This window comes from Tachysurus fulvidraco, chromosome 4 (assembly GCF_022655615.1).
Source record: "Tachysurus fulvidraco isolate hzauxx_2018 chromosome 4, HZAU_PFXX_2.0, whole genome shotgun sequence".
NCBI lineage: Eukaryota > Metazoa > Chordata > Actinopteri > Siluriformes > Bagridae > Tachysurus > Tachysurus fulvidraco.
Window position 1 is genome coordinate 7,537,379 of NC_062521.1, and position 25,483 is coordinate 7,562,861.

The following is a 25,483-nucleotide window of genomic DNA, read 5'->3' on the forward strand; positions in this document are numbered from 1 at the left end:
TCTTGACTAGGTAGGATTTTCCTTTAAAAAAAAAAATTATGATCCTTAACCATTAAAAAAGCACTAAGGACTTTTTCATTATTTATTTATTTATTTATTTATTTTGTGTAAAGGTGAATTCATTTACATTTATTACAGGCAGTCTGTTGCTGAAAAAAAAAACGTGTAGAGAAATGATGTGGCTAATGATGAAGCTAAAGCTAGATGGCGCTGTAGAGCTGGAGTTAAAGCTGGTGCTCCTGCTGGATGAAGCTCATTCCACGTTTCATGTAAACCTGTGTGAGCTTCATCCAGCAGGAGCACCAGAGATGGCGCTGTAGAGCTGGAGTTAAAGCTGGTGCTCCTGCTGGATGAAGCTCATTCCACGTTTCATGTAAACATGTGTGAGAAAAAGCGCGTCTGCTAAACGGGCTGCACTGTTTCACCCGAACTCAACTGAAGAACTGGATTTAACCTCCTGTGGAAAGGATATAACGATGTCTTCAGAAGTTTTAAAGTTGCTCGTCCTGGGATGTGTTTCGTGTTTGGTCACCTTGACCGTCGGTAAGTGATCCGGATTCAGTGCTCTGTTTACATTGTTACCTTTAATTAATGACTTTAGGAGTGAAATAATTCCGTTAGAGAAATACTTTCGTCTTAACAAAAGCTGTGATTTACTTCAATTTGCAAAGGAAAATAAACTCAAAAATGTTCTATTTCTGACCAGAAACCATGAAGCTGATTAAATTCATCTTAATTTATTAAACCACTAAAAATATCTAATATACAATTGGTCGTCCTTTTGTTAATTGTATTATTAATTCATCCGAGTTTAACTAATAAAATAAAGGTTTTCACAAAATAGAATAAGGCTTTAAACTTTTAAATAAACTTATTAACAGCCATTTATTATGTTTTGATTATGTTTAAATACAAAGTGTTGAATTGTGGGTCATTTTCAGTGACAAGCTCAAAACTGAGCCTTTTCCACTTTTATCAGTATAAACAGTGGCATTAGAATTTAACCATTTAAGTCTTTTGTTATTTATTTCATACATTTCAAAAGTTATTGTGCTTCTAATTTAGTTTAAAAAGCCATATTAGTGAAATAGTGGGGGAAAATCTTGAAAAATTCATCCACTGAGTAGATATCTGTCCCATAATAAACTATAGATGTGAGTTTACATGTATTAAGAGCTTCCAGTCAACACAATGTGCTTCCTTTGATAACTGATGTTTCCGTTAGTGAGACAGTTTCCTTTGGCTACAGTTGAGTTGGATATTGAACTGAAAATCTGAACTTTTACTGCCTGGAGAAACTGTTATGCGCTCGAATGAAATAGTCAGAAACAACGGCATAAATGCGTTTAGTTAACTTGAATGGCATTTGTATTTTAGTTATTATTATTATTAATAATAATAATAATAATAGTAGTAAGGTTACCACATTTGTATGTGCTCCTCATGCTACAGGGGTTTACGCCAAGTACTCTTGTTTCCCCCAGTCGTTCTAGGCTGATTGGCATCTCTAAATTGTGAGTAGTGTGTGAGTGTGTGAGATGGTGAACCCCTGCCATGTGCTCTTGGATAGACTACAGGCCCCTGCGTGCTCATGTAGGATAAATTCTACAAAAATGTATTATTATTATCAGTATTATTATTATGCACAGAACATTTCTTGAAGCTTCTGTCAAAGATTTCCATCAGACTTATGGTGCTTAAGCCTTTGAGGTCTTTAAAACTTGAATACAGGAACATGATGATGATCATTATTGTGTATCAGCACATGTTTGTGAGATAACAAAAATGTATACCAGATCACCTGTCTAAAGCTAGGTAAAAATAATTGCTCTGAATTTGACATCAAAAACATAAGTACTACAGTTTGTTTTCCTGCAGCTGCTAGCCATCGATGAGTCACATTATTTCTTGCGTTTTGTCATTTTGTTCAGGTGTAGCAGCTTCTGGGGGTGTGGAAACCTTGGTGGTGCCTGTCCGAGTTCCCAGTGTGCACTTGTCTCAGGAGGAGATCCAAAGACTCCGCTTCAAACCCACCGTGGGAACTATCCAGTGTTCGGAGGGTTCCGAGGTCACATTCAACTGCTCAATTGACCTCACTGACATGGGACAGGACCTGAGTATCCTGTGGTTCAAAGATGGCAGAGAGATATATGATGGCACACAGACCACTGTGTCCAGCCATGGAACAGTCATTCTGCTGTCTAAGATCAGGTACGCAAACAAGAAATTTTATCATTTATATATATTGAGAAATAGAACGAGCACCAGTCGTAATATTGTTGACAAATGTACAGTACTATGCTGTAAATGTAATTTTTTCAAACAATTTCTCGCAGTATTAAGAGCGTTCAGAGAGCTGACACTGGAGAATACCAGTGCAGACTGAGCGTCAGTAACAAAGTGATCGAGTCAAATCCCATCATTGTTGAGGTTGCTGGTAAGGTCCTCTTTAATTTGTCATTGTTTAGAAGTTTTTATCAGTTCTTCCAGGATTTTGTAATCGCGGAACTTCACATAAAATCGAGCATATTCTATAATGTTATGTTCTTTTTTGTTGTTGTTTTAGACTTTCTGTAGATTTCAGCTAAAATGTGTCACAGGATATCACACATTCAGCTAATTCCTTGTTTTATTTACAGAATTAAAGAAAGTAATTACATCTGTGTTTTACTGCTTTAAAAGGAGGATGCTGTGATTGAATTACAAGTAGAAAAAGCCACTAAAAAGTCTAAAAAAAAAAAAAAAAAACCTGGAGCAACTGTTGGTGAATTTCCAAAACAAATTATGCTTGTTTCGATGCAGGTTTACCGACTTTTACCAAACAGCCAAGCGATGTCAACGTAACACGGAACAGCTCTTTTACGTTGACCTGCGAAGCTGTGGGTCCCCCAAATCCTGTCACAATTAACTGGCTTCTCAGAGGCCAGAAATTAAACCAGACCAGTTCCTCTCCCAGCACCATAACTATCCAAGGTAAGCATTGTGCTTATAGATCCCAAACTTTGCTCTCACTGAATTTGTTCAAGCAAAGAATATTACCTCATTTGGACCTTAATTGACAAATGTTGAAAAGATGATTCAGAATATTTATTTTTAATGGATGCATGAATGGATGCATTGGGCTTTAAATATATAATATTTATTTATAAAGAAATAAATGTAGCAGTTTAGGAAAGATATAAGTTCTCAGTATCAGCTATTGACAGAGCATTATGAGCTCCTGCTCTTCTGGTTATTCATGGCCTTTCATATTCCTGCATTTACCAAACCACTTAAAACATCAGGAAACACATGAGACCCTCAGCGTATTAAAGGGGAAATGAGGTTGTATAACCAGATTCCTCAGGGGTCCAAAAAATACAGAGAAAACCAGTGAGTCATCTGTCCTGAATTCATGTCTTTAAAACAATGAAATAGCGTCAGAATGTTGGGAGGTATTGAGGTATTTTCTCTTTATATGTAACCCTGGATGTTTGGAAGGTGTCAATCTGATTGTCTCATACAACTGCCTGGCTCTATTAATCACTAAGGAATTCTTTCCTGTTTTTGACAAAAGAAGCACTTTTGCTCTTCCGTAGTGTTTCATTGTTTTCCGAGTTCTCGCATCGCTTTGACATACACTACTCTGCCTTGCTCAGACTCTTTTATAGATTTTTTATTGCTTTCTCCACCACAGCACAATAACACTGCAGGGGATTTAACCCTTTTTACTACTACACTGGTGTTCCACTGACTTTTTCAATCAGTAGAAACATGACGTCTCTGAACGCTTAAGTCTGAGGTAAAATGAGTAAGGACATTGTTGGCTTTCAGTGTAAGACCATTGTAGTCAAATTGCTTCCTCATGTACCACCTTTGTCAGTCCATACACAGTTCATAAGTTTAAAGACCACACTAACAATAGAATAGATTTAATGAACTTTACTGAAGTATTTAATAATAATTATTTTCATCATCATTTCTTGACTATCTGTCAATACCTCTTTACTTGTTGCTGTATTTGTCTTGGCACTTACAGTATGGATTTAGTTCACTGGTCACTTCCAATCTTCTTGGATGCAATTTGGAGAATATGTTACATGTTTCCCATGTAAAGAGCAACTCGCATAATGTATTTAATCTATTTTGACTTATTTAAGGGAAACTTAAATAAAGACTGATCAGTTTTAACAAACTAACCTAGATAGAAAAGGAAATGAATGTTTATATAATTGTATTAGTAATGAAATTACCTCCCTGGGACGTAACAGTTACGTTGCCAGCTGGTAAATCATGAAATTACCAAAAATAGCCAATAAATTACGTAACTAGTACGTCGTGAGTTCGCTGGGTGGGCATCGTAAATAAATTAATATACTAATCATTCCAGATAATTTACCTCAAGTGGTCCGCTTTGAAGTTCTCAGAGGAATAAAGACGCGCACCGAAGGAGAGAAGCATTTCCATTGGCTCCAGTCTGGCGATATTGACCAATTATTTTGAATTAATATAAAAATAATTATAAATTATTTTATATTGCACAGCCAATATCACTGAATATCCCACTGTTTTATTATTATAATTATGCTACGTTTATATGGATATTATATTGTAGACTATTGAGTGGATAAAATATAGAAATCCTTTTAATCTATATATATATATATAAACCCTCCCCCCATCATTCAGAGGCGATGCTTCACCGTTGCTTTGAAAAGTGTACTGCGAGAACTCTCTCTGAACTGCACGTGCGGCACACACACGCACATCCAGTTACAGTAATGTATCACACTGATTTGAAACAGCAACCCGGAATATTTGTCACAAGCATTGATTAAAACAATGATGACAAACACGAAAAAAACAAGACTTAAATTCTAACCACCCCTGCCTACGGGCTTGAATACTGAACTAGCACACAACCTAAACATAAAATAGAGTTAAAGCCATTTCTACTAAGCTGAAAGTAAACACTTAGGCCTTGGAGAGTTTTGCTGTAGAAGATCCCTAAGTTGGACTTTGATTTGTATAAAACGTCACTGAGCCACTGGCAGTGTGTTGGGTTTTGTGTAGGCACTAAGCACTAGTGAAATCTGATCCAGGTGGTGAAAATACCGCACTGTAAACAAGGCATTATCTAGATTGAGAACAGGGTTTGAGTTTGCCACCTTTTTTTCTTTTTAACACTGTAATTACTGCAGATTAGTCCACATTTGTTACTTTATTTTATACAGAGTTTTGTCACCTGCTCTGGAAAGTGATTACACAACATGCTTTGATGAGATACTTTCCTGCAACTTCGTTAAAGTCACATTGCATTTACGTTGTTACATTTTGAGCTAATCTCGTTCAGCTCTGTTCAACAACAAAGCACTGATGTAGGAACAATAGAAACTGAGATGTTGTGAAAGTGGGACCTAAGAATTTAAAGGTCACATTTTTTGTGAGGGTGTTGAGAGACAAGGGGAAGATGGAAAACGGGGGAGGGGGCAGAGAGAGTGTGTGTGTGTGAAAGAGAGAGAGAGAGAGAGAGAGAGAGGAATGGGCAACGAGCCGTGTACGAGAGAAAAAGATTAGCCACACAAAAGAGCTCTTTGAGACCTAGGCTACGGAAATGTTGGAGAGGATTGTGGTAATACGCAAATGTTAGTGGAATACGCTCACAAAAAAAGGAACAAAGTACTGAAGTAACAAGACCACAAGACCAAATTTCTGCATTCAATTAAAACCTATAAAGGATATATATAAATACACGAAAATTCACTTCTAAGTGTAATAGACCTGTGATCAGACTTTAAACTGCCTCAGATCAAAAGATTTTTCTTGAACATTGCAATATACATTTCAGTTTTTTACTACTGTGGGCCTCTTATGTAACACACACAAATGCAGAATGCTGTCAGTGTGTCTTTTGAGTCCGTGGCATATGATTGTTTTCCCTGTCATTGCTTACTCAGCAGTCTGTATGCTGTGAGCAAAAAGTTGTTGTGTTTTTCCAAACCGCACTCTTTTCCCATATCCATGTCTCTGTTTTTCTAATTCTGTACTTTGGAAGCAGTAGAAGGCCCTGCATACAAATGTATAGGGTCATATAAAGAGTCTGTTGCAGTGTAGAAACACCACAGCCTGTAATTACAGTTCCTCTGATGGCAGGCAAACAGCTGTGAGATCTCTCTGCTGCTGACTTGTTAACAGAAAGTAGCTGAATCTTTGTCCCAAAAATCCTGCATGCATTAGTACTCTGTAATAGTCTAAAACTATCTGCATTAGTACTCTGTAATAGTCTAAAAGTATCTTCAAGCTCATCCATAACTGTAGCCAAGAATCATTTACTGTCCCAATAAGATGCCAACTCTGTAATAACATATAAGCATAGCTCATTCAAAATTCTGTTACATTTACAGCACATGTATCAAAACTCTGAACATTGTGGACAACTATGTGTCCAAAACATATGAGATACAGTATTTTGTAAGCCACGGGCTAAAATCAGTCTGGGATGGACACGGTTGATATTGTCAAGTGAAGTCAAGTCACCTTTATTGTCACATCACCACAGCACATGTGCCATGGTGAGTGAAATTCTTGTGCCTCATATAAGCAATCAAACAAACAGCTTCCTGGTAATGACAAGAGGGAGTGCAATAGTAGGACCATTGTTTCAGGTTTTCTGAGTGAGCACGACGGAAAAAAGTGACAAATAAACAGAGACAAAAGGGATATTATGGCTGTGCTGTCACTGGTTTTGGCAGAATGGACGGTGTGGGGTTGCCGGGTAAGAAGGGGCTTTGAAAGCCTGGTACTGTTTTTCATGTTGAGAATGAGAGTTGCCTACCATGTCAGTGTTTGTGAGTTTGCCCAATGGAAACAAAGCCACTGACCTTCATTATTGTCTGAAAGTGATACGAGGCTAAGTTAAGGGTTAACAAGTTTTGGACTTATGAACGTATGAACATGTGAAAGAGGATCTTGAATTTTTCAGTGTAGACACTTTAACCTCTCCTACAAACAACTCCTAGTTCCACTTTCTGGAAATAGATTAAACATTAATCAAAACAGATTTAATATTAAACGTGATTCCACAATTATTGATTAATTAAATGATTAATGCTATGATATAATTCCTCATGTCTATAGGTGTGGACTTGCCCACTCAGTACAGCTGTGAGGCTCACAACGCCAAAGGAGTCACGGTTTCTAGAGAGGCTCAGGTCAACATTAAAGGTAATACAGCAGGAGAGAATTTGCTTGCTCTCAAACCAGATTCCAGCTTTCTAAATGATAATATAGTACAATTCATAAATTCCTCAAGATTGTCTTTTTTTTTCCTTCAGACATTCCAGCCAAGGTGTCCGAAATTACTGTGGATAAGCGTGAAGCAAACAAACTCATTTTAAGCTGGACTCCTGGACATGATGGCTTTTCTCCTCTCAGTATCTGCCACATCACAGTAAATCATTTAAGTTGATAAGAGTTGAGCATGGGGGCACGGTGATTCAATGGTTGACACATTTAGTAGCCTTACATCCCCTGAGGTTGAGGATTTGATTTGCAATTCTGCCCTGTGTATGTGTAGAGTTTGCACAATCTCCCCAAGTTACTCGGGTTTCCTCCGCCAGTCATACATGTGTTTTAGGCTGATTGGGTTCTCTGATTTGTCTTTAGTGTGGGAGAGTGTGTAAAATAGATTGTCCAATGTGTCTTTTGCCTTGTCCCCAGAGTCCCCTGGGAGAGGCTGGCCAGGACAATGTGTAGGATATGTAGTACAGAAAAAGGATAGATGAATTGTGCAGGGATAATAATGGCAATAGGAATCACAGTATAGCTTTTTTAAAAGGCCACTGGTGTCCACTGACTACTGGTATCCACTGACTACTGGTATCCACTGATCACCAAAATGGGGCCTGTTGTAGCCTAGTGATTTAAGGTGTTGGGCTACCAATCGGAAGGTTGTGAGTTCGATCCCAGGTCCACCAAGCTGCCACTGTTGGACCCCTGAGCAAGGCCCTTAACCCTCAATTGCTTAGCTGTATAAAAATTAGATAATATAAGTTGCTCTGGTTAAGGGCATCTCCCAAATGCTGTAAATGTAAAGCTGAGCAAATAAATATTTTTAAAAGTTAATTTCTGAATGATAAATGATGTTTTGTCTCTGTTCTAGGTGAGAGAGCTGGACCGAAAGGGAAGCCCTACAACGGTGTATACTAGGAATGTCCCTCCATTTTCCTGCGAGATCACTGACCTGAAAGCCATGACCTGGTATAACATGAGTGTGTCCTGCACAAATGAGATCGGCCCCTCGCCACCCAGCTCCTGGGTCCAGAGCAACACTACAGAAGGAGGTGTGTGTGTTCTGGTGGTATTTAAACATAAATTTTCAATGTCACTTGAGTTAGGATTAAGTTGTTTAGACCAATGAAGTTTAGTCAAGTTCTTTCCAGTTGATAGATATGTTTTTTGTTCCAGGGGAATAATCTAGGTGGGCCAAGTACAATAGTCGTGTCTTTGCCTGAAATGCTTTAGAGTGAGTGCACTAACATTACGTTTAGCCTTGAGATTCTTTGTGTAGATGGAATATTCAGGATTTTGCATTTGCAGATTCTTGTAACACACATCTGACTAGACTTCACTGGCTTTTCAATCATTTTAAATGTAATAACCTAACATATTTCTCTATTTAATAAACTGAACTTACACCTGATTTTTATAAACAAAAGCAACAATTCAATAGCTTCATTGACATTTAATAAGCAAATGTAATTGACTTAATGAAATTATGAAACTATGACTGCATCATTAGTTATGCAGCTTCACTAACTATGAAGTCACAGTGTATCAGCACTTGTGGGAGTAGAAGTGGGTTTGGAAAGGAAATATGCCTTTCCTTTAAGGCGTGTTCACATTATGTTTCCTGTGTATTCCTAAAGGAATGGCACAGAGATATTTTAAGATACTTCGAGAACGTTCTCTCATTTTGAAGTCATGTGGTGAAGGGGCACAAATACGATTATGAGCTGATTGTAGATATTGTGTGTTAGCTGCATACTGATTTTCAGCTTGGTTTCAGTTTCAGCACAATGAATGATCAGATTTATTCAATCTCTTCAGTCCCTTCAGTTGCCCCTCAGAATGTGACTGTTCATGTAAACGGGTCCATGCTGCTGGTACGATGGGAAGCTCCTCCTCCTGACAGGATAAACGGGATCCTACAAGGATATGATGTCCTTGTGGATGATGGGATATATGTCAGTAAGGTTAGTTGTTTTCTCATCATTTATTTCCCAGTCATAAAATGTCTGCTAAGGAAACGATAACAAGCACTTCCTTCAAGGCATTCAATTTAATTCAATTCAATTGATTTGTATAGCGCATTTAACAATGAACGTTGTCTCAAAGCAGGTTTGCAAAAATCTAGAAACATAACGTACAAATGATCAAGTTTAAATTCAGTTCATATGAAGAAGTGAAGGTGAAGCCAGCTAACTGCATCTTTCAGAATTGCTGCTCTTGCTGCATGACAGGGCAGCGTAACAGCCACGCTTTTTTCTTTGGCACCTAGCCAAGGATGGCTGTGGCATCATCAGCATTCAAGCTTGTGATCTCCTAAAGAAAGGACAAATGCTTTTCTCTTTTAACTTTTTTGCATCCAGGGGTTTGAAAATAGCAGTGATTTAAAGGAACAACTGCAATGAATTGTTTGGGAAACATTGACACCTCCCTTGCGGGGAACCATCCTCAGGGTTTCCATTTTAGGGTAAAAAGGCAGAACTTAACAGCTCTTCTTCAGCTTAAGTGGAGCCTATTTTTGATGGAAAAAAATGAAAGATGAAAATATTCTAGATCTTAGGTTATGGATCTTTTTAAGGCCAATATTAGTGTTCCTTGTATATTTTTTTTACTTATGGATCAAAAGAAAGGAGTTGGGATTGTGAGATGGTATCCTAACGATGCCGTCTGTGGATAATTGGTTGTCTGGGTGGGGAAGATGACATTACCTTCTCCCTTGTGGCACTGCGTGAGCAACAGATTGGAAAGATATGATGGCTTTATGAATCTCACAGGAAGCACATGTTGGCCCTCGCCCTTTTTGCTGTTGTGAGAAAGGGGAACTTGTGAAAGTCTACAAATTGGAGCAACACAACTTACTGACCCAGTGGGATTTGATATGCATTTTCTTCACATAAACTACAGAAGATTTTTGCAGTACAGTGTCTTGTATAGTGAATGAGTCATTGTGTATACTAAAGACTACAGTATTTTGACTGAGTAATGAAAGAGAAGGTCAATGGGTTATCTTGGGTTATTTAGAGCAATGACAAATCACAAATACCAATTTATACTTTGAAAACAAAATATTATTCTAAACAGGTAAATACCAAGTGGGGTGCATTCAATAGGTTATTCACTTAGCACAGCTAAATCTGTCTGAACATTCAGCCTCATATACTTAATAAAAAATGTATCTTGTGTCAGGCACATTTAAATATATCCCTTACTAGCAAGTGAGAGGTATTGTGGTTGAAGGTAAAACTTCCTGAGAAAGAAATACTGAGAGACTCTAAAGGGAATCCATCCTAACCTGGTTCATAGTGTAATTATAAATCATTTTACGTCTAGAACTTTGTACTGTATGATCAAATTGTGCAATTGTAACCAGTAACCTTGAAATTTAGTCTTTAACTTTTAAGGTAAAGTCTGTCTTGTTGAAATTATGTTGAACTGTTCATTGATGGAGACTTGAGTGCAAATCTGTCCATATCAAGTGCTGTACAAATGCCATCCTCATGGTTTCTTAGTGGTAGCCATCCCATGTACCTCCAGGCTGTATATTTGGGATCAACCTCAGCAGCACCAAGTTGCTTTCCAAGTGATGATCTATCTGCCTGTCTATCTACCTATCTAGCCTTTAGTTCATGTTTGTCATTTTCCCCACTCATCAGATCTAAACTTCCTTATGGTTTTAAGGCATCTGTACCTGAGAATCAGCTTTGTTATGAAATGCCCCTCTGCTAGAACTGTGAAGTTGTTTAGCTGTATAGTACCTGGAGTATGACCTGCATCTTGGGCAGTTTGCTGTTTTCAAGAAAAGGGAAATATGTTTTGTGATTATGATAAGTAATTATAAGGAAAAAGGATTTTTAACCTTTAAGAATAGGGAACTAGAACTATTAAATGCTTGACTGTAATGGTCTAGGTAGTTATAATAAATCATTTAACGTTTCTAAGCTTATCGTTTATAATGATCTAATATTTTCAATATAAAGCTGAAGAAAACAACCAGAGCAAAACTACATATACTAATTTTGTATTTATTCTTTACAATGCATGCCATACATATTCACCCTTGCACATTTTCCTCTATAGTCTACAATGTTTTTGTGGATTTGTCTCAACTTATCCCCATATATGCTGTCAATTTGCTATGTCTGTTTTGTGAGTGACTTCACAAAACAGTAAAGACCACCAGTCCTTCCTTTGGCAAGGAAGTGTCAAGGACAGTGTGAAAATGAAATTGTTTTTGTCTCTGGACCATGAGTCAGTCATCGACTGAATGGAATTTTATTGTGGAAGTGAAAAGCAAATTGTGCTGCTCTTTTCTGAAGAAGTGATTCACCAATATGACTGTCAGACAACAACCAGTTACTGGAAGTGTGGAAGTGCCCTCTTAACACCTGTTACTTGCTGTTAGTTCAGCTTGTGTTTCATGATCATTACATGCATATTCAAAGACAAGCTGAGATACCAGTAATCATGACTATAATCACTTCTGTTTCTGGAGCTGATCCATCCTGATGCCATACTTCCCATCACTTATTCCCACATGTACAGTACATCATAGAGATATATGTGATGTCTGTGAATGAAACAATGAAGATGGCTTTTTGACTGCAATTGCCATGCAAACGTTTTGTATAACTTTAACAAGATAGACTTTCTGGAACTTCCTGGTGACAAAATTTTTGATCATACAGTACACGTTCTAGAAGTTAAATGATTTCTAATCACTATCCGGTGTCTCTCAGATGAAGGATTCCCTTTTGAGTTTCTCCAGGTTTCTTCCTCATGTCGTCTCAGGGAGTTTTTCCTCAGCACAGTCACCTCTGGCTTGCTCATCAGGGCTAATTATAAAATGCATAATTACTATCCTGTATTTATTTATATATTTCTATGAAGCTGCTTTGTAACAATGTCCTCTGTTATCAGCACTATGAGAATAAAACTGAATTGATTTAGAATTTTCATTCATCTAACTATTAGACATAAGCGTAGGATAAGCTAGGATGCAGCTGTTTGGTAACAAGTGCACATTCTGATCTTCTCGTCAGCTGCGTTAGCTGTTGTGCTGTCATGCTTTTGGAACAGAACGAACAGACGCGATTGTGTCAAGCTGAGCTGTCGTTTTGTCACATGCCTGGCTGTTTTTTCAGTCTGCTTAGAGAAATGGACTTTCTTCCTCTTTTCCTTAACGTTTGTCACTGTGTGTTCTCTGCATGACTCATCTTGTGACTCTTGTTGGGTCCTAAATCAGCAGAGTTCCTCTCTCTTTCACAGGTTTCACTGACTTTTTGACCCTCAAATGATTAACTTATCTCTCAACTTCTGTTACTTTCTGTTATTTTTCACTTTTGTTTTCGCAGCTGCATGTGTGTAAGCTTTGTTTTGAACATTGCATGCCTGGAATTAAGTCCTCGTGATGTGCTGGTATTTCTATCTGGTCAAACTTTGGAGTGTTAACTAACTTTGAGCTCTTTATTTGTGGGTCTCAGATTCGCAGTATGTCTACAGAGGCAGCAGTGGCCATGCAGGAGTTTAACACTTCATATACTGTGGAAGTGATGGCTTGCACTCAGGCTGGCTGTGGAGTTAAAAGCCCTCGTCGAAGGTTCTTCGTGCCAGCGATTGGTGAGAATCTCACATGGAATGAGATTACTGAATTCCTGCCATCTCATTCCATTTAAACCCAAATAGTTAGAGTAGAGTTCCTATTTGATTGGAAAGAATGGGTCCAACTTTGGTAAACTTATAACCCCTAGACAATCTTACACTTACTGTCCACTTTTATAGGAACACCCCTACACCTGCTCCTTTATTGAGTCACGATGCAGCTATGCATCATTCTGAGAACAAGAGACTGTTTTGTCTGTGTGTGTGTGTGTATGTATGTGTGTGTCTGTCTGTGTGTGTCTGTCTGTGTGTCTGTCTGTGTGTCTGTCTGTGTGTGTGTCTGTGTGTGTGTCTGTGTGTGTGTCTGTGTGTGTGTCTGTGTGTGTCTGTCTGTGTGTGTGTCTGTCTGTGTCTGTCTGTGTGTGTGTCTGTGTCTGTGTGTGTGTCTGTGTGTGTGTCTGTCTGTCTGTCTGTCTGTGTGTCTGTCTGTCTGTGTGTGTGTGTCTGTCTGTCTGTGTGTGTCTGTGTCTGTGTCTGTGTCTGTGTCTGTGTGTGTGTGTGTGTGTGTGTATGAAAATCCCAGATCAGCACTTTTTGAACTATTTGAACGAAGGCCTATTTCACAACAAAACAACCATGCCACAGTTAAAGTCACAGAGATCACACTGTTTCCTCATTCTGATGTGAACCTAATGTCTTGATCGTATAAGTATACACAACTAATATAACTACATAAATAAGCAGGTGTACAGGTTGTTCCTATTAAAGTGGACAGTAGGGGTAATCGGCAGCTGCTGATTTGTTTGTTTGTTTTTTGACATTTTAGTGAAATAATGAAGTCCTCGATCATACAATAATGGCTTTCACATATATTTCAATATAAATCTTTATGTTGCATAAATTATAATTCATCTACAAATCAAGGATTGGCATAATAAGCAAATTCTATGCAAGTGCTCTAAAAAATCTATCATTTCAGTGGACATGGATATGAGAAGTCACTCTGATCAGTTTAATTTATGTGGAACCCAATTCTCTACGCTATATGATCTTTTAATTGTGCACATATTAAAGTTATGGATGTTAAATGTACCCTATATTTTGTGTATACATTTCTATTTATATATGTGGTTATTATTTTTCTCTCAGATATGCCCCGGCCATCTTCCAGTCCAGACACACATGGTTCAGACTCTGTGTACATTGTGTTTGGGATTGTTTGTGCCATCTGTCTTATGCTGTTTCTGATTTTTGGAGCTCTATGTCTGCGTAGCCGGATATTAGAAACTCGACTACAGTAAGTTTAGATCTTAACTTCCTTAAAAGTATGCCGTCTAATAAGTTCGCATGTTGCACATCAAACGCATCTAAAATCGCTCCAACAGCTTAAGTGGCTGGTTATTAGTCTGTGCTATACTTGTTGTTAGCTGTTTAAATCCTAATAGATGCCTTCCATAGTCCCCTAAGTGTGACTTTCTGAAAATAGACATAATAAATGTATGCTTTTATTAATTTAGCTTAAACGCATTGGCTGCTCCTGTGGTCGAAACATACTGTAAAGGAGATCGTCCACTTCCAGAGCTTGTTTCCTCCTGAAGTTCCTCACTTGATATTTATTCAGTCAAAAAATTAAAAACAGGAGCATTTATTTTTTTAAGGTACATGGGGAATGGGGTGCCAAGCCTGGAAGTAAATGTTTTCTTTTGTGTGCTGAGGAGCTCCAGTGCCCCCAACTGTGTGTCAGGAACAAAAAATAACATCGCCATTCAGAAGCAGCCTTTATGGAACCTCTGACTCACACCACATTCCTATGGGAATGTCGTATGTCTAAATACTTTTGCAGCCTGATTGATTGTACTTTACATGACATGTCTTACTCTGGTGGCTATTATTTCAGGGTTTCTAACTCTCCTGCTGTGTAATTGCTCTGTATGTCTCATATGTACGTGTTTGTCTCCCCCTACAGGAGGTTGCTTGGAATTGGCGGGAAGCTTTCACCAATCGTGGAGTACAGACCTCAGAGGTCCTACAACCGTTCGGCAATTGAAACAACACGTAGGTCAAACACTATAAGACTGCTAGTTGTGCCATCGTTGTTACTATGGAAACCATTAGAAGAACCACCAACTGGTGATGTCATAATACATCCACTAATGACTTGTTTGCGCAGATATAAAATTTGGAAATTATTGCAAACTTTATGTTTGGGGATTGTGTCTTGTTATTCTAGTCATAAAGCTGTCAGTCAACATCAGACACGTACATAAACACACACAGAATGCAGATGGGATTCTGGATTTTATATCATTCCATATCTTTTCACGTAGTGTGATTCAGAGCCACAGCTGTGTTCTGTTTTGCACTTTGAATGAGGTCATATACAATCACACTATTTTGTTGCAATGAAATTTCACTGTTTGACCTTTTCCCATCTAGTCACGAGCTTAGGTGTCAGTGAAGAACTTCAGACCAAACTTCAAGACGTGATGATTTTGAGAAGTCTGCTTGTCATCGGAAAAGTTCTCGGAGAAGGTTAGAACCAGTTCAGCACTGATTTTAAGCAGAATGGATTTTTTATGGATAGTGAACCACATTCCCATGTCAAGATGTTGCATACTGTTCAGGTTTATATCTGTTAACACTACATTACTGACTTTTCTCAGGGGAGTTTGGTTCAGTAATGGCGGGCCAGATAGATTGGCCTGATGGAAGGAGAGAAAAAGTCGCAGTGAAGACGATGAAATGTAAGTCCAGTTTAACACTGATGTGGAAATGCTAATTAGACAGGTCTGTATACATGTGTAGTTGACACAGTAGCACAGTGAGTAACCATGCCACCTCATGATCCAGGATCAATCCAGAGCTCTGAATACTTTGTGTGAAGTTGTTGTGCATGTTTACATGGTATTCCTCTGGATTCTCAGATTCCTTTCACCTCACGAAAAGGCATTAGCATGAGAATTGGCTAAGATAAATTGCCCCTATATGTGAATGTGTGTCCATACACCCAGCCAGGGTAAATACCCTGCTTCACAACCAGGGATCTCTTGCAACTAGTATGAATGAGTGAGTGGGACATAATTTTGTCAGAACTAGTAAAAACGTTTTTCTTTACCAAAAATACTATAGCGTATAACCCAGACCCCCTCTGTATAAAACATTATGAATTATTGTTTTTTTTTAATGATTTCACTCATATTTACATATTGTCCATTAATATGTACATTAGTCATTAGAAGAACATTCATATTCATTGTGTTAATAATGCAAAGTCTTGCATTTCTCGAGGTTAAGCTCCAGCACACAGCAACTGGCTTTAAAAAAAGGATATAATAGCCATTGTTACGCAGTGCATTCGAAGAAGTGCATTTTTCATATTTTTGTGGTAATCTTTAATCATGATGCACTGATTATTTATAGTCAGTATTTTGGTGAATATAGATACTTTCATGTACATAGATTTTTGGTACCCAACTGGATCCACCATCTCCTTACAATATGACTATTGTCTTATTTTTTATGGTTTATTACAAGTCCAAATTTTGAAGCAAAGTTTTGCTTTTTTTTTCTCCAGTGGATAATTTCTCACAGCGGGAGATAGAAGAGTTTTTGACCGAGGCCGCCTGCATGAAGGACTTTAAGCACCCTAATGTAATTCGTCTACTGGGTAAGAGGCCAAGTCTTCAGTTCTATTATGACATTTGAAGAAATACTTCAGTGATAAACATTTTCTCTGACTGATGCATACACATAATTACACTAACTGATTTCAGTCTCAGAGTTGAAGGTCAGGGATCTGTCTAGTTTTTCCACTCCACCTTTGGCAAGTGGCATTATCATTCAGCAACAAAGTCTTTTTGTTTTTTTCCCCCCAACTATTCATTCAGGTGTATGTTTAGATGTGGGTCCAGGCCACTTCCCCAGGCCAATGGTCATCCTCCCCTTCATGAGGTACGGAGACCTGCATAGCTTTCTTCTTCGCTCCCGGCTTGGACATGATCCATTGGTAAGCTACCTTTAGTGTCTATTATGGATTTGTCCTTCCTTTTTTGCCATAAATACCAATATCCTTATTTAATTTTGATGGAGTCTGGTTGTGAAATTAGCTTTGAACTTTTGTATTGGACCAGATTTGTATGTATATGTTGTGTTATTTTTGTTGTTGGTAAATGAAGTTAAGGTTAAGTTTAGGTGGCAGTGGACAAATATTAAGTGTGATTATGTTTTGAATGCTGTGTCTATTCTAGTATCTCCCCACACCTACTCTCGTGAGGTTTATGATTGACATTGCTTCAGGTATGGAATACCTCAGCAGCAGAAATTTCCTGCACAGGGACCTTGCAGCACGGAACTGCATGTAAGTCATTTTTTTTGTTTGTTTGATATAGGCTTTAAAGGATAAGGTACAATAAAGGATTCTATTATAATATAATATAATATAATATTTTCCCCTTAATCAATCAATCACTGTGAAAGTCATCTGTAAAACGGATGTGCTTGAGTTTGCACTGGTTATTATAGTAGCAGATGGCTGTGCTGTGCAAAAGAGCAAGAAAGAAAAGAAAAGGGCACTTTTAAACAGTTAAAGTCACAATGATTACACTTTTATGAGCATTAAGTGAAGCTATTGAGTAAAGCTATCTGTTTGTGTTGCTGCCACATGATTGGGTGATTAGATAACCGTTAACAATTATAGAAAGGAAATTATTATAATCACACAATTTCCTCTCATGGTTTCTTCTTTGAATCATCTCAGGGAGCTCATTTTTTTATAATGAATATATACATGTTTGTATGTATGTACTGTATGTAAAGCTGCTTTGTGACTATATTCACTGTAAAAGCTCTATACAAATAAAATTGATGTGAATGAGTGTAAAAGAGTTCCTATTACAAAAAGTGGACAGTACGGGAATATAAATGGTATATAAATGGTACAATATCAAGAAAGGCAGTAAAGACAACATATAAAACACAATAACATTAGGGTGTATGTAAGTCTAGCGAAGACAAAGCCTTGCGGGAATGCATAGCCCCTCTGTTAGCCATGCACCGAGTAATTAATAGCATGTCAGAAGTACTACCCTGTACTTTTGTAAGAGTTGTGTAAATGGTCTTTATTGGTTAAAAAAAAGAAGAAAACTTTGGAAATCTGCTGGTTTTCTAACTGGCTAGGCTATCTGCTCTATGTCTTTCCAGGTTACGAGATGATATGACCGTGTGTGTGGCAGACTTTGGCCTCTCCAAAAAGATTTACAGTGGAGATTATTACAGACAGGGCAGGATAGCCAAGATGCCAGTCAAGTGGATTGCTGTGGAAAGTCTGGCGGACCGAGTGTTCACCGTGAAAAGTGACGTGGTAAGAAGAAGCTGATTGTTGACTCAGTTAGTGTGTCAGGACAGATAACACACTGACATTCGACCTTTGAGGATATAGAGTGTAGAATACTAATACTGAGCAGCTTCATCACATATATCATACATCACATTTATTACTTATTGCTGATCATTTCTGTGTTTCCTTTCAGTGGGCATTTGGTGTAACCATGTGGGAGATAGCAACTCGAGGCATGACTCCATACCCCGGGGTCCAGAACCATGAGATTTATGAATACCTTCTGGAAGGCCACAGGCTGAAGCAGCCAAATGACTGTTTGGATGAACTGTAAGTGTCTTTGATTTTTATATTTTCTCGCTATTTTCCAGAGACGGTGCCAAGCTATTTGGCCAAGATTCTCTGACAGCACGTTGGAGTCATGTCAGAAAGATCGTATTTACAAGTTAGCACATGAACGCCACCACAATGTCATTCTTACAATTGTTGATCAGAGGATCTGGGTTCAATCCCCAGCACTGTTGGGCCCTTGAGCAAGGCCCTTAAGCCTTAAAGCACCAGGGGCACTGTATCATGACTGACCCTGTGTTCTGACTCCAACCTCCAAAGTTAGGGATAAAAAAGAATTTCACTGTACTGTTATGTAAACATTACAAAAATAAAGGCTTTTAATTTTCTCTTACAAGTGGGGGAAACTTTTTGGGGGTTCGCTTTCGAGGGAACTCGACGCTGCGTCAGTGCTGACGCTATGGGAATGCTTCTTTGAGGAAGTTGTGTCTGAAGCTCTGTGTGCACACACGCCATTTAATGGCTCGGAAAGGACACGTGACGGAGTAATTACTCGCCAGCAAGTCCATATAAGGGCATCTACGTCACGCTGCTCCAGCTTTCTTTGTCTTCAGGAAGCGCTCTGTGTATGTGTGTCGTTTGTCTGTCTGTCAAGTGCAGGGAAAGAAAAAAAATAGGGAAAGACTAGGCAAAATGTTACAGTCTAAGCACTTTAAGAGATGCGTGCATCCGTGCCCCCGCTTTATCACGGCGGGCGACGCGCATTCTCTTTGTGTGGTGTGTTTGGGAGAGGAGCATGCCCGGTCGGCTCTCGAGGGAGCCGGCTGCGTGCATTGTGAGGGATTCCCTCTCCGCACGCTCCGATCCCGCCTGGCTGTATTTTCAGCTTCGGCTGCGCCACGTGGTTCGGGTCCTGCGTCTGCCGAGGCAGCGCGGCGGCTTCAATCATGGGGTTCCCAAGTTGAGTTAGCGGAGGCGGAGCAAGAGACGGGTGTTCCCCTTTCTCTTGCCCTCTCCCCTGACTCCGATCGCTCAGTTTCGCGTTCGGGAGCTCGCGCTGCGATTTCTCCCAACCCAGAAAAGAGCATGTTGCTTTTCGCGTCCGGCTCTGAGGAGCTCGATGTCGAAGGGGAGGGGTTTTCCACCTCAGAACGGCCGACGCAATCAGTCACGTTCGAGGAGCTCCTCGAGGGAATAAGAAGCTGAGAAGCTGAATTTGGATTGGCCAGGTAGTTGGTGTCGCCCATTCTAAGCTGGACGACCGCTTTCTCACTTCAGGCCGTCAGCCACCTGCACACAGGCGTCTGCCATTTCTTCCAGACCTCCATACAGAGGTATCAAGGTCTTGGAAAAATCCCTTTTCGGCACGTGTATTTTCTCCAGACATGTCAGACTATTCAGCCATTATGGGGCTTGAAGACCATGGGTATACAACGATGCCGAGGGTTGAAGAGACGCTGGCCAGTTATCTCTCCCCTGCATCACCCGCATGGAGAAAACCTGCCCTTCCATCCAAGCCATCCATCCATACCCACTTCGGCCATTGTGGGTAAGGCCTATGAGGCAGCGGGTCAAGCGGGTGCAGCACTGCACACCATGGCGGTCTTGCAGGCCTACCAGGTTGATCTGCTAGCAGAGCTGGATGGCGGTGAAGGGCTGGGACCTCAGGCGGTGTCCGAGCTCCGCCACGCCACAGGCCGTACTATGGCTGCGCTGGTTGCCACGGAGAGGCACTTGTGGCTTAATTTGACGGGCATAAGGGAGAAGGATAAGTCCTTTCTCCTGGACGCCCCAGTTTCACCTCAGGGCTTGTTCGGCGACGCAGTTAGTACTGTCGTCGACAGGCATCAGGAGGTGAAACGCCAGTCAGCGGCGTTCAAGGAGTTTCTCCCTCGCCGCGGGGAGCAGCCTGGGCCATCATCTAGCCGCCCCCCCCTTCTAGCTCACTCAGGGCAGTGAGAAGAGATAGTGTGGCGGCCCATGCCCCCCCATCTAAAACTAGGGAGGTCGGTTCACATGCCCAGGCCGGGACCCGTCCGGTGAGAGAGGACCTTAGGTCTGTCCTCTCAGCCAAGCGGGCCACAAAGGAGTCCTGATGCCCGAGGGCAGGGGCTCATGGGAGCGCCCTATTCAGAAACGCTCCCCCTACTGCCAGCCCCGCCGCCTTTGCCGTTTCGGGGGGCAGTGGGGCCTGTTCCCGGGTTCGCGCCTGCCGGTGCGCTGTTTCAGGGCACCCGGGAGGTCTGCACAAGTTTGACACCACTGTCAGGCAGCCTGGCAGCGTGGAAACTTCTGCCAGGGGTGTCTCAGTGGGTCCTGAATACTGTAGAAAGGGGCTACAGGATCCAGTTTTCCTCCCGTCCTCCGTGTTTTCAGGGTGTGTTGCCCACAAATGTGGGCGGGCACCAGGCCGTGTTCCTCTGGGAGGAACTCCTCTCACTTCTGGAGAAAGGGGCCATAGAGCATGTTCCCCTCCCAGAGCGGGACTCCGGCTTTTCCAGCCGATATTTTGTTGTTCCCAAGAAGGACGGGGGGCTGCGTCCGATTCTGGACCTGTGGGCTCTGAACTGTACTCTGAAGACTAGGCCGCAGCCTCTCTGTTGCCGAGGCACAGAGGGTGCTCGGCCTCATAGCAGCAGCCAACGTTATTCCTTTGGGTCTGCTTCACATGAGGCCATTCCAGCTCTGGCTCAAGGGGGCGGGCTTTCATCCTCGCAGGCATCCCCTCAGGGTTATACGGGTTACGCGCCGTGGGCTTCGTACCCTCCTTATGTGGAAAAGACCCCGGTTCTTGGCCTTGGGTCCCATTCTAGGGGCGTGTCACCGTCGCAGGACTCATTCGACGGACGCCTCGCTCTCGGGCTGGGGCACAGCCTTAGATGGCCGCTCGGCCCAAGGTCTATGGGAGGGCCCCTGTCTCTCATGGCACATAAATTGCCTGGAGATGAGGGCTGTGTTTCTAGCGTTGCAACACTTTCTCCCGCACCTCGAGGGCTGTCATTTCCTAGTGCGAACAGACGGCACCGCGGTGGTGTCCTATATCAACCATCAGGGCGGTCTGCGTTCACGCCCCCTGTTCAGGTTGGCGTGGCAGATTCTGCTCTGGGCAGAGACCAGATTTCTTTCACTAAGAGCGGTTTTTATCCCAGGGCGTGTAAATCGGGAGGCAGACTTCCTGTCGAGGCAGGTGCTGAGGCCCGGGGAGTGGCGTCTTCACCCTCACATGGTGGAGCGAATCTGGCAGATTTTTGGCAGGGTGAAAGTGGATTTGTTCGCCTCAGAGGAGTCGACCCATTGTCCGCTGTGGCTCTCCCTCTCTCACCCGGCCCTGTTGGGCCTGGATGCCCTGGTATGGACATGGCCGAGGCTCCGTCTGTACGCCTTTCCCCGGTAGCTCTGCTCCCGCAAGTCCTAGCCAGAGTGCGCCACAACCGGGTCAACCTTCTCCTAGTTGCCCCCCGTTGGCCCTCTCAGGTTTGGTTCACAGACCTAGTCTCCCTCCTGAACAGCACTCCATGGGAGGTTCCCGTCAGGAGGGATCTCCTCTCTCAGGCGCAGGGGGCAATTCTTCACCCCCACCCCGAGATGTGGAAGCTTTGGGTCTGGCCCCTGAGGTGGACCAGCTCCTAGACGCAGGCCTCTCAACTGAGGTGACAGACTCTGCTAAATGTTAGGGCTTCCTCCACTAGGAAACTGTATGTTCTGAAGTGGAGGCTTTTTCGCCTCTGGTGTGACGAGCACTCTCAGGATCCAGTTCACTGCCCGGTTGGTACAGTGCTGGAGTTCCTGCTGTCTTGCTTTTCTCGAGGCCTGTCCCCGTCTACTTTAAAGGTGTACGTGGCTGCAGTTGCTGCGAACCACGAACCTGTCCTTGGGGCCTCCTTGGGTAGGCACCCTTTGGTCTCTCCCTTTCTGCGTGGTGTCAGGCGGCTGAGGCCTTCCTCTAGGCCACGCCTTCCTTCCTGGGACCTCTCTGTGGTCCTGGAGGGGCTGCTGGAAGCCCCCTTTGAGCCCTTGGAGTCAGCTTCTGAGAAGTTTCTGACCCTGAAGTCGGCTCTGCTTCTTGACTTGGCCTCTCTCAGGAGAGTCGGGGATTTGCAGGCTTTGTCGATCGCCCCCGCCTGCCTAGAGTTTGCCCCCGGCATGTCCAAGGCTATCCTGCACCCTGAGGACTTGCGTCCACCGCTCTAGCTCGTGGCGTAACTCCTCCGCCCTTTTTGTCTGTTTTGGGGGCCGGAATAGGGGTAATCCGGTTTCCAAACAGCGCCTGGCACACTGGGTGGTGGAGGCCATTACTCAGGCCTATGAGGTGCGTGGTCATGCCTCACCTCTTGGCATCAGGGCCCACTCCACTAGGGGTATCGCCTCATCCAGTGCCTTGGCCAGGGGTGTCCCCATTGAAGATATTTGTGCTGCGGCAGGATGGTCCTCTCCGCACACCTTTATCAGATTCTATGACCTGGACTTGGACCCCACTCCAGGGTCCCAGGTACTGTGGGGCCTATGATGTGCTGTTCCCAGTCTGCTCGTGCTCTCTCACGGCCTCTGGCGCAGTCATCGACCGGTGCGTGGCGTCGTGGGTATTGGCATTCCCATAGCGTCAGCACTGACGCAGCGTCAAGTTCCCTCGAAAGGGAACTACACCAGGTTACGTATGTAACCCGGTTCCCTGAGAAGGGAACGAGATGCTGCGTTGCTGGCCACGCCCCAGGCATCCGTTCGCGCTTCCTTCAGACAAAGAGAGCTGGAGCAGCGTGACGTAGATGCCCTTATATGGATTTGCTGGCGAGTAATTACTCCGTCACGTGTCCTTTCCGAGCCATTAAATGGCGTGTGTGCACACAGAGCTTCTGACACAACTTCCTCAAAGAAGCATTCCCATAGCGTCAGCACTGACGCAGCATCTCGTTCCCTTCTCAGGGAACCGGGTTATATACGTAACCTGGTGTAGATTTTCTTTGAGTCCCATCTTTCCGAGTTGGCGGCATGCCAGTAAACGCGGTGGAATAAAGCACGTTGGAACAAATGGACGTACCATCTGTTGTTGACGATTGTATTTGTTAATATTGAATGTGAACTCGTCTCTGAATCTGATTTTAGTTATGCATTTGCAGCAAGTTACTGAAATACAAAAATTATATATCAAATATGATAGTGCATGATATGGAAAGTTTTCAGTGGCGTTTATAAATTGATTAAACACATAAAAGAAGCAACACATGCCTGATGCACGTTTTTGGTTTTCATTTTGTAACAGAAGAAAGAAAAAACCTTGCTGTAAATACGAACTTCCCAGGAGGACTTGAACTCTGTAAATCTATTTGTAGTGTTGGAGAAGGCTTTATTTTTGTCTGGAGGAAACCCTTCCACATCTTTGTTACTCAATTCATGCATTACATTTCCATCCTTTGCCTTTGTACATGTTTGTATTATGTAAAGAACGAAATCTGTTACCCATCACTGCGTGTCATCAGCACTTCCTGTAATTTTGCAGGTATAACATCATGTTAAGCTGCTGGTGTGCCGACCCTGTGAACCGGCCCGATTTCACCAGTGTGAAGCAGATGCTGATGAATCTGTCGGAGAAGCTTTCTGAAAAGAAGGACATCATTTACATCAACACCACGGCCTCCGAGGAGGAAGACGAAGAGCAGCTGACACTGGACAGCCCCGTCCTCACCTCCTCACCGTTCTGCAGTCGCCAGACCGCAGACACATCTGTAGTGACGGTGGACGTCCATGAGAGCTCGACCGCGGATGAGGACGACCGTTATGTTGTCGTTGTCCCTTCAGAGGACGCTGGTGCATTGGGACAGAGCAGCACTGTGGACACTCCACTTTTAGCTGCAGAGAATTCGGAGCAGGATACTGCAGACTCCTCTGGAGACGGAACAGGACTACATCAGGCCTCTTGTGACACGACACATTTACTATGAAGTACAAACTACAAACTGAACAGCTTTAGTCCAAGAAAATTTTCCTGTCTGATCTCCTCCACTACAAACTGATGTCTGATTATTGTTCATTAATTGGATGAATATATAGAAAGATAAAATCTAGAATGTGTGTAAAAATATGTTTGTCAGTGTATGTGGCCAGTTTAGTTCGTCATTTGTATAAGTTGTTTTTGTATATTGTCACAAAGCTGCTTTACAGAAATCTGAGTCTAGCTAACGCTGAGTCACACAAACGAACCTTCAGGCTTTTAACAAAGACTCGAACCTATTGCACAGAACAGGGATTTTAGCCTCTTATTTAAGGGCTTGGAGGATTCACTGTGATTTCCAACTCAAAAATAATATTATTGTGTTCTTAACAGTGTCGTCTTAGCAGAAATGTAAATACAATTAAATCTGTATATTCCTGTTGTTGAAAATATGATGTACATTTTAGAGGTTTTAAAATGATGCTGTATGTAACAAGCTATGTGTAACATAAGTTTCAGGAATTAATTGCAAATATAAATATTCTACTTGTAATTAAATTTATATTGGGAGTGTGCTGGTCTGTTCGATGGGAAACAGACACTTTAAAGCGTGACAAACTTCTGAATGTAACGTTTTTTAAATTAATTTAATTCATTAATTTGGGTTATTTTACAATGGATGATATGAGAAATAGGAACCCATCTCCTACTAGATGACACTGGAGAGCGGGATTATAAATCATTCCAGTGAAATCTTTAAATTGACAGCATTTGGCAGACACCATTATCCAGAGCAACTTCCATTTATCCAACTGAGCAATTGAGGGTCAATGGCTTTGCTCAGGGGCCCAGTGGTGGCAGCACAGGGGTACTGAGATTCATAACCTTTTGATTAATAGTACAACACCTTAACTACTGAGTTACCACTCCCAAATCTTCTACATGTGTAGAAGAATAAAAGGAAACCACAGTGAGTGTTGAAAGGCTGTATGAACAGTTGTTCAGTACTCAGGTGAGATCATCTACTGAAACAAGAGTAATAGCCAGAATCAGAATGGCTTCCAGTGGCT

At 41.8% G+C, this 25,483-nt stretch overlaps 1 protein-coding gene across 1 annotated transcript; it reads left to right on the forward strand.

Moving 5' to 3' along the window:
* Positions 1 to 274: 274 nt before the first annotated feature.
* mertka (c-mer proto-oncogene tyrosine kinase a) lies at positions 275 to 24,975 on the forward strand. The gene is made up of 19 exons (XM_027165870.2): positions 275 to 543; positions 1,932 to 2,211; positions 2,337 to 2,437; positions 2,803 to 2,973; positions 7,117 to 7,203; positions 7,314 to 7,429; positions 8,141 to 8,321; positions 9,088 to 9,233; positions 12,747 to 12,882; positions 14,014 to 14,161; positions 14,831 to 14,919; positions 15,301 to 15,396; positions 15,528 to 15,608; positions 16,439 to 16,531; positions 16,752 to 16,870; positions 17,112 to 17,221; positions 18,064 to 18,223; positions 18,393 to 18,529; positions 23,982 to 24,975. The coding sequence occupies exons 1-19, from the start codon at positions 477 to 479 to the stop codon at positions 24,421 to 24,423; spliced, it is 2,760 nt and encodes a 919-aa protein (XP_027021671.2). The 5' UTR covers positions 275 to 476; the 3' UTR covers positions 24,424 to 24,975.
* Positions 24,976 to 25,483: the final 508 nt, after the last annotated feature.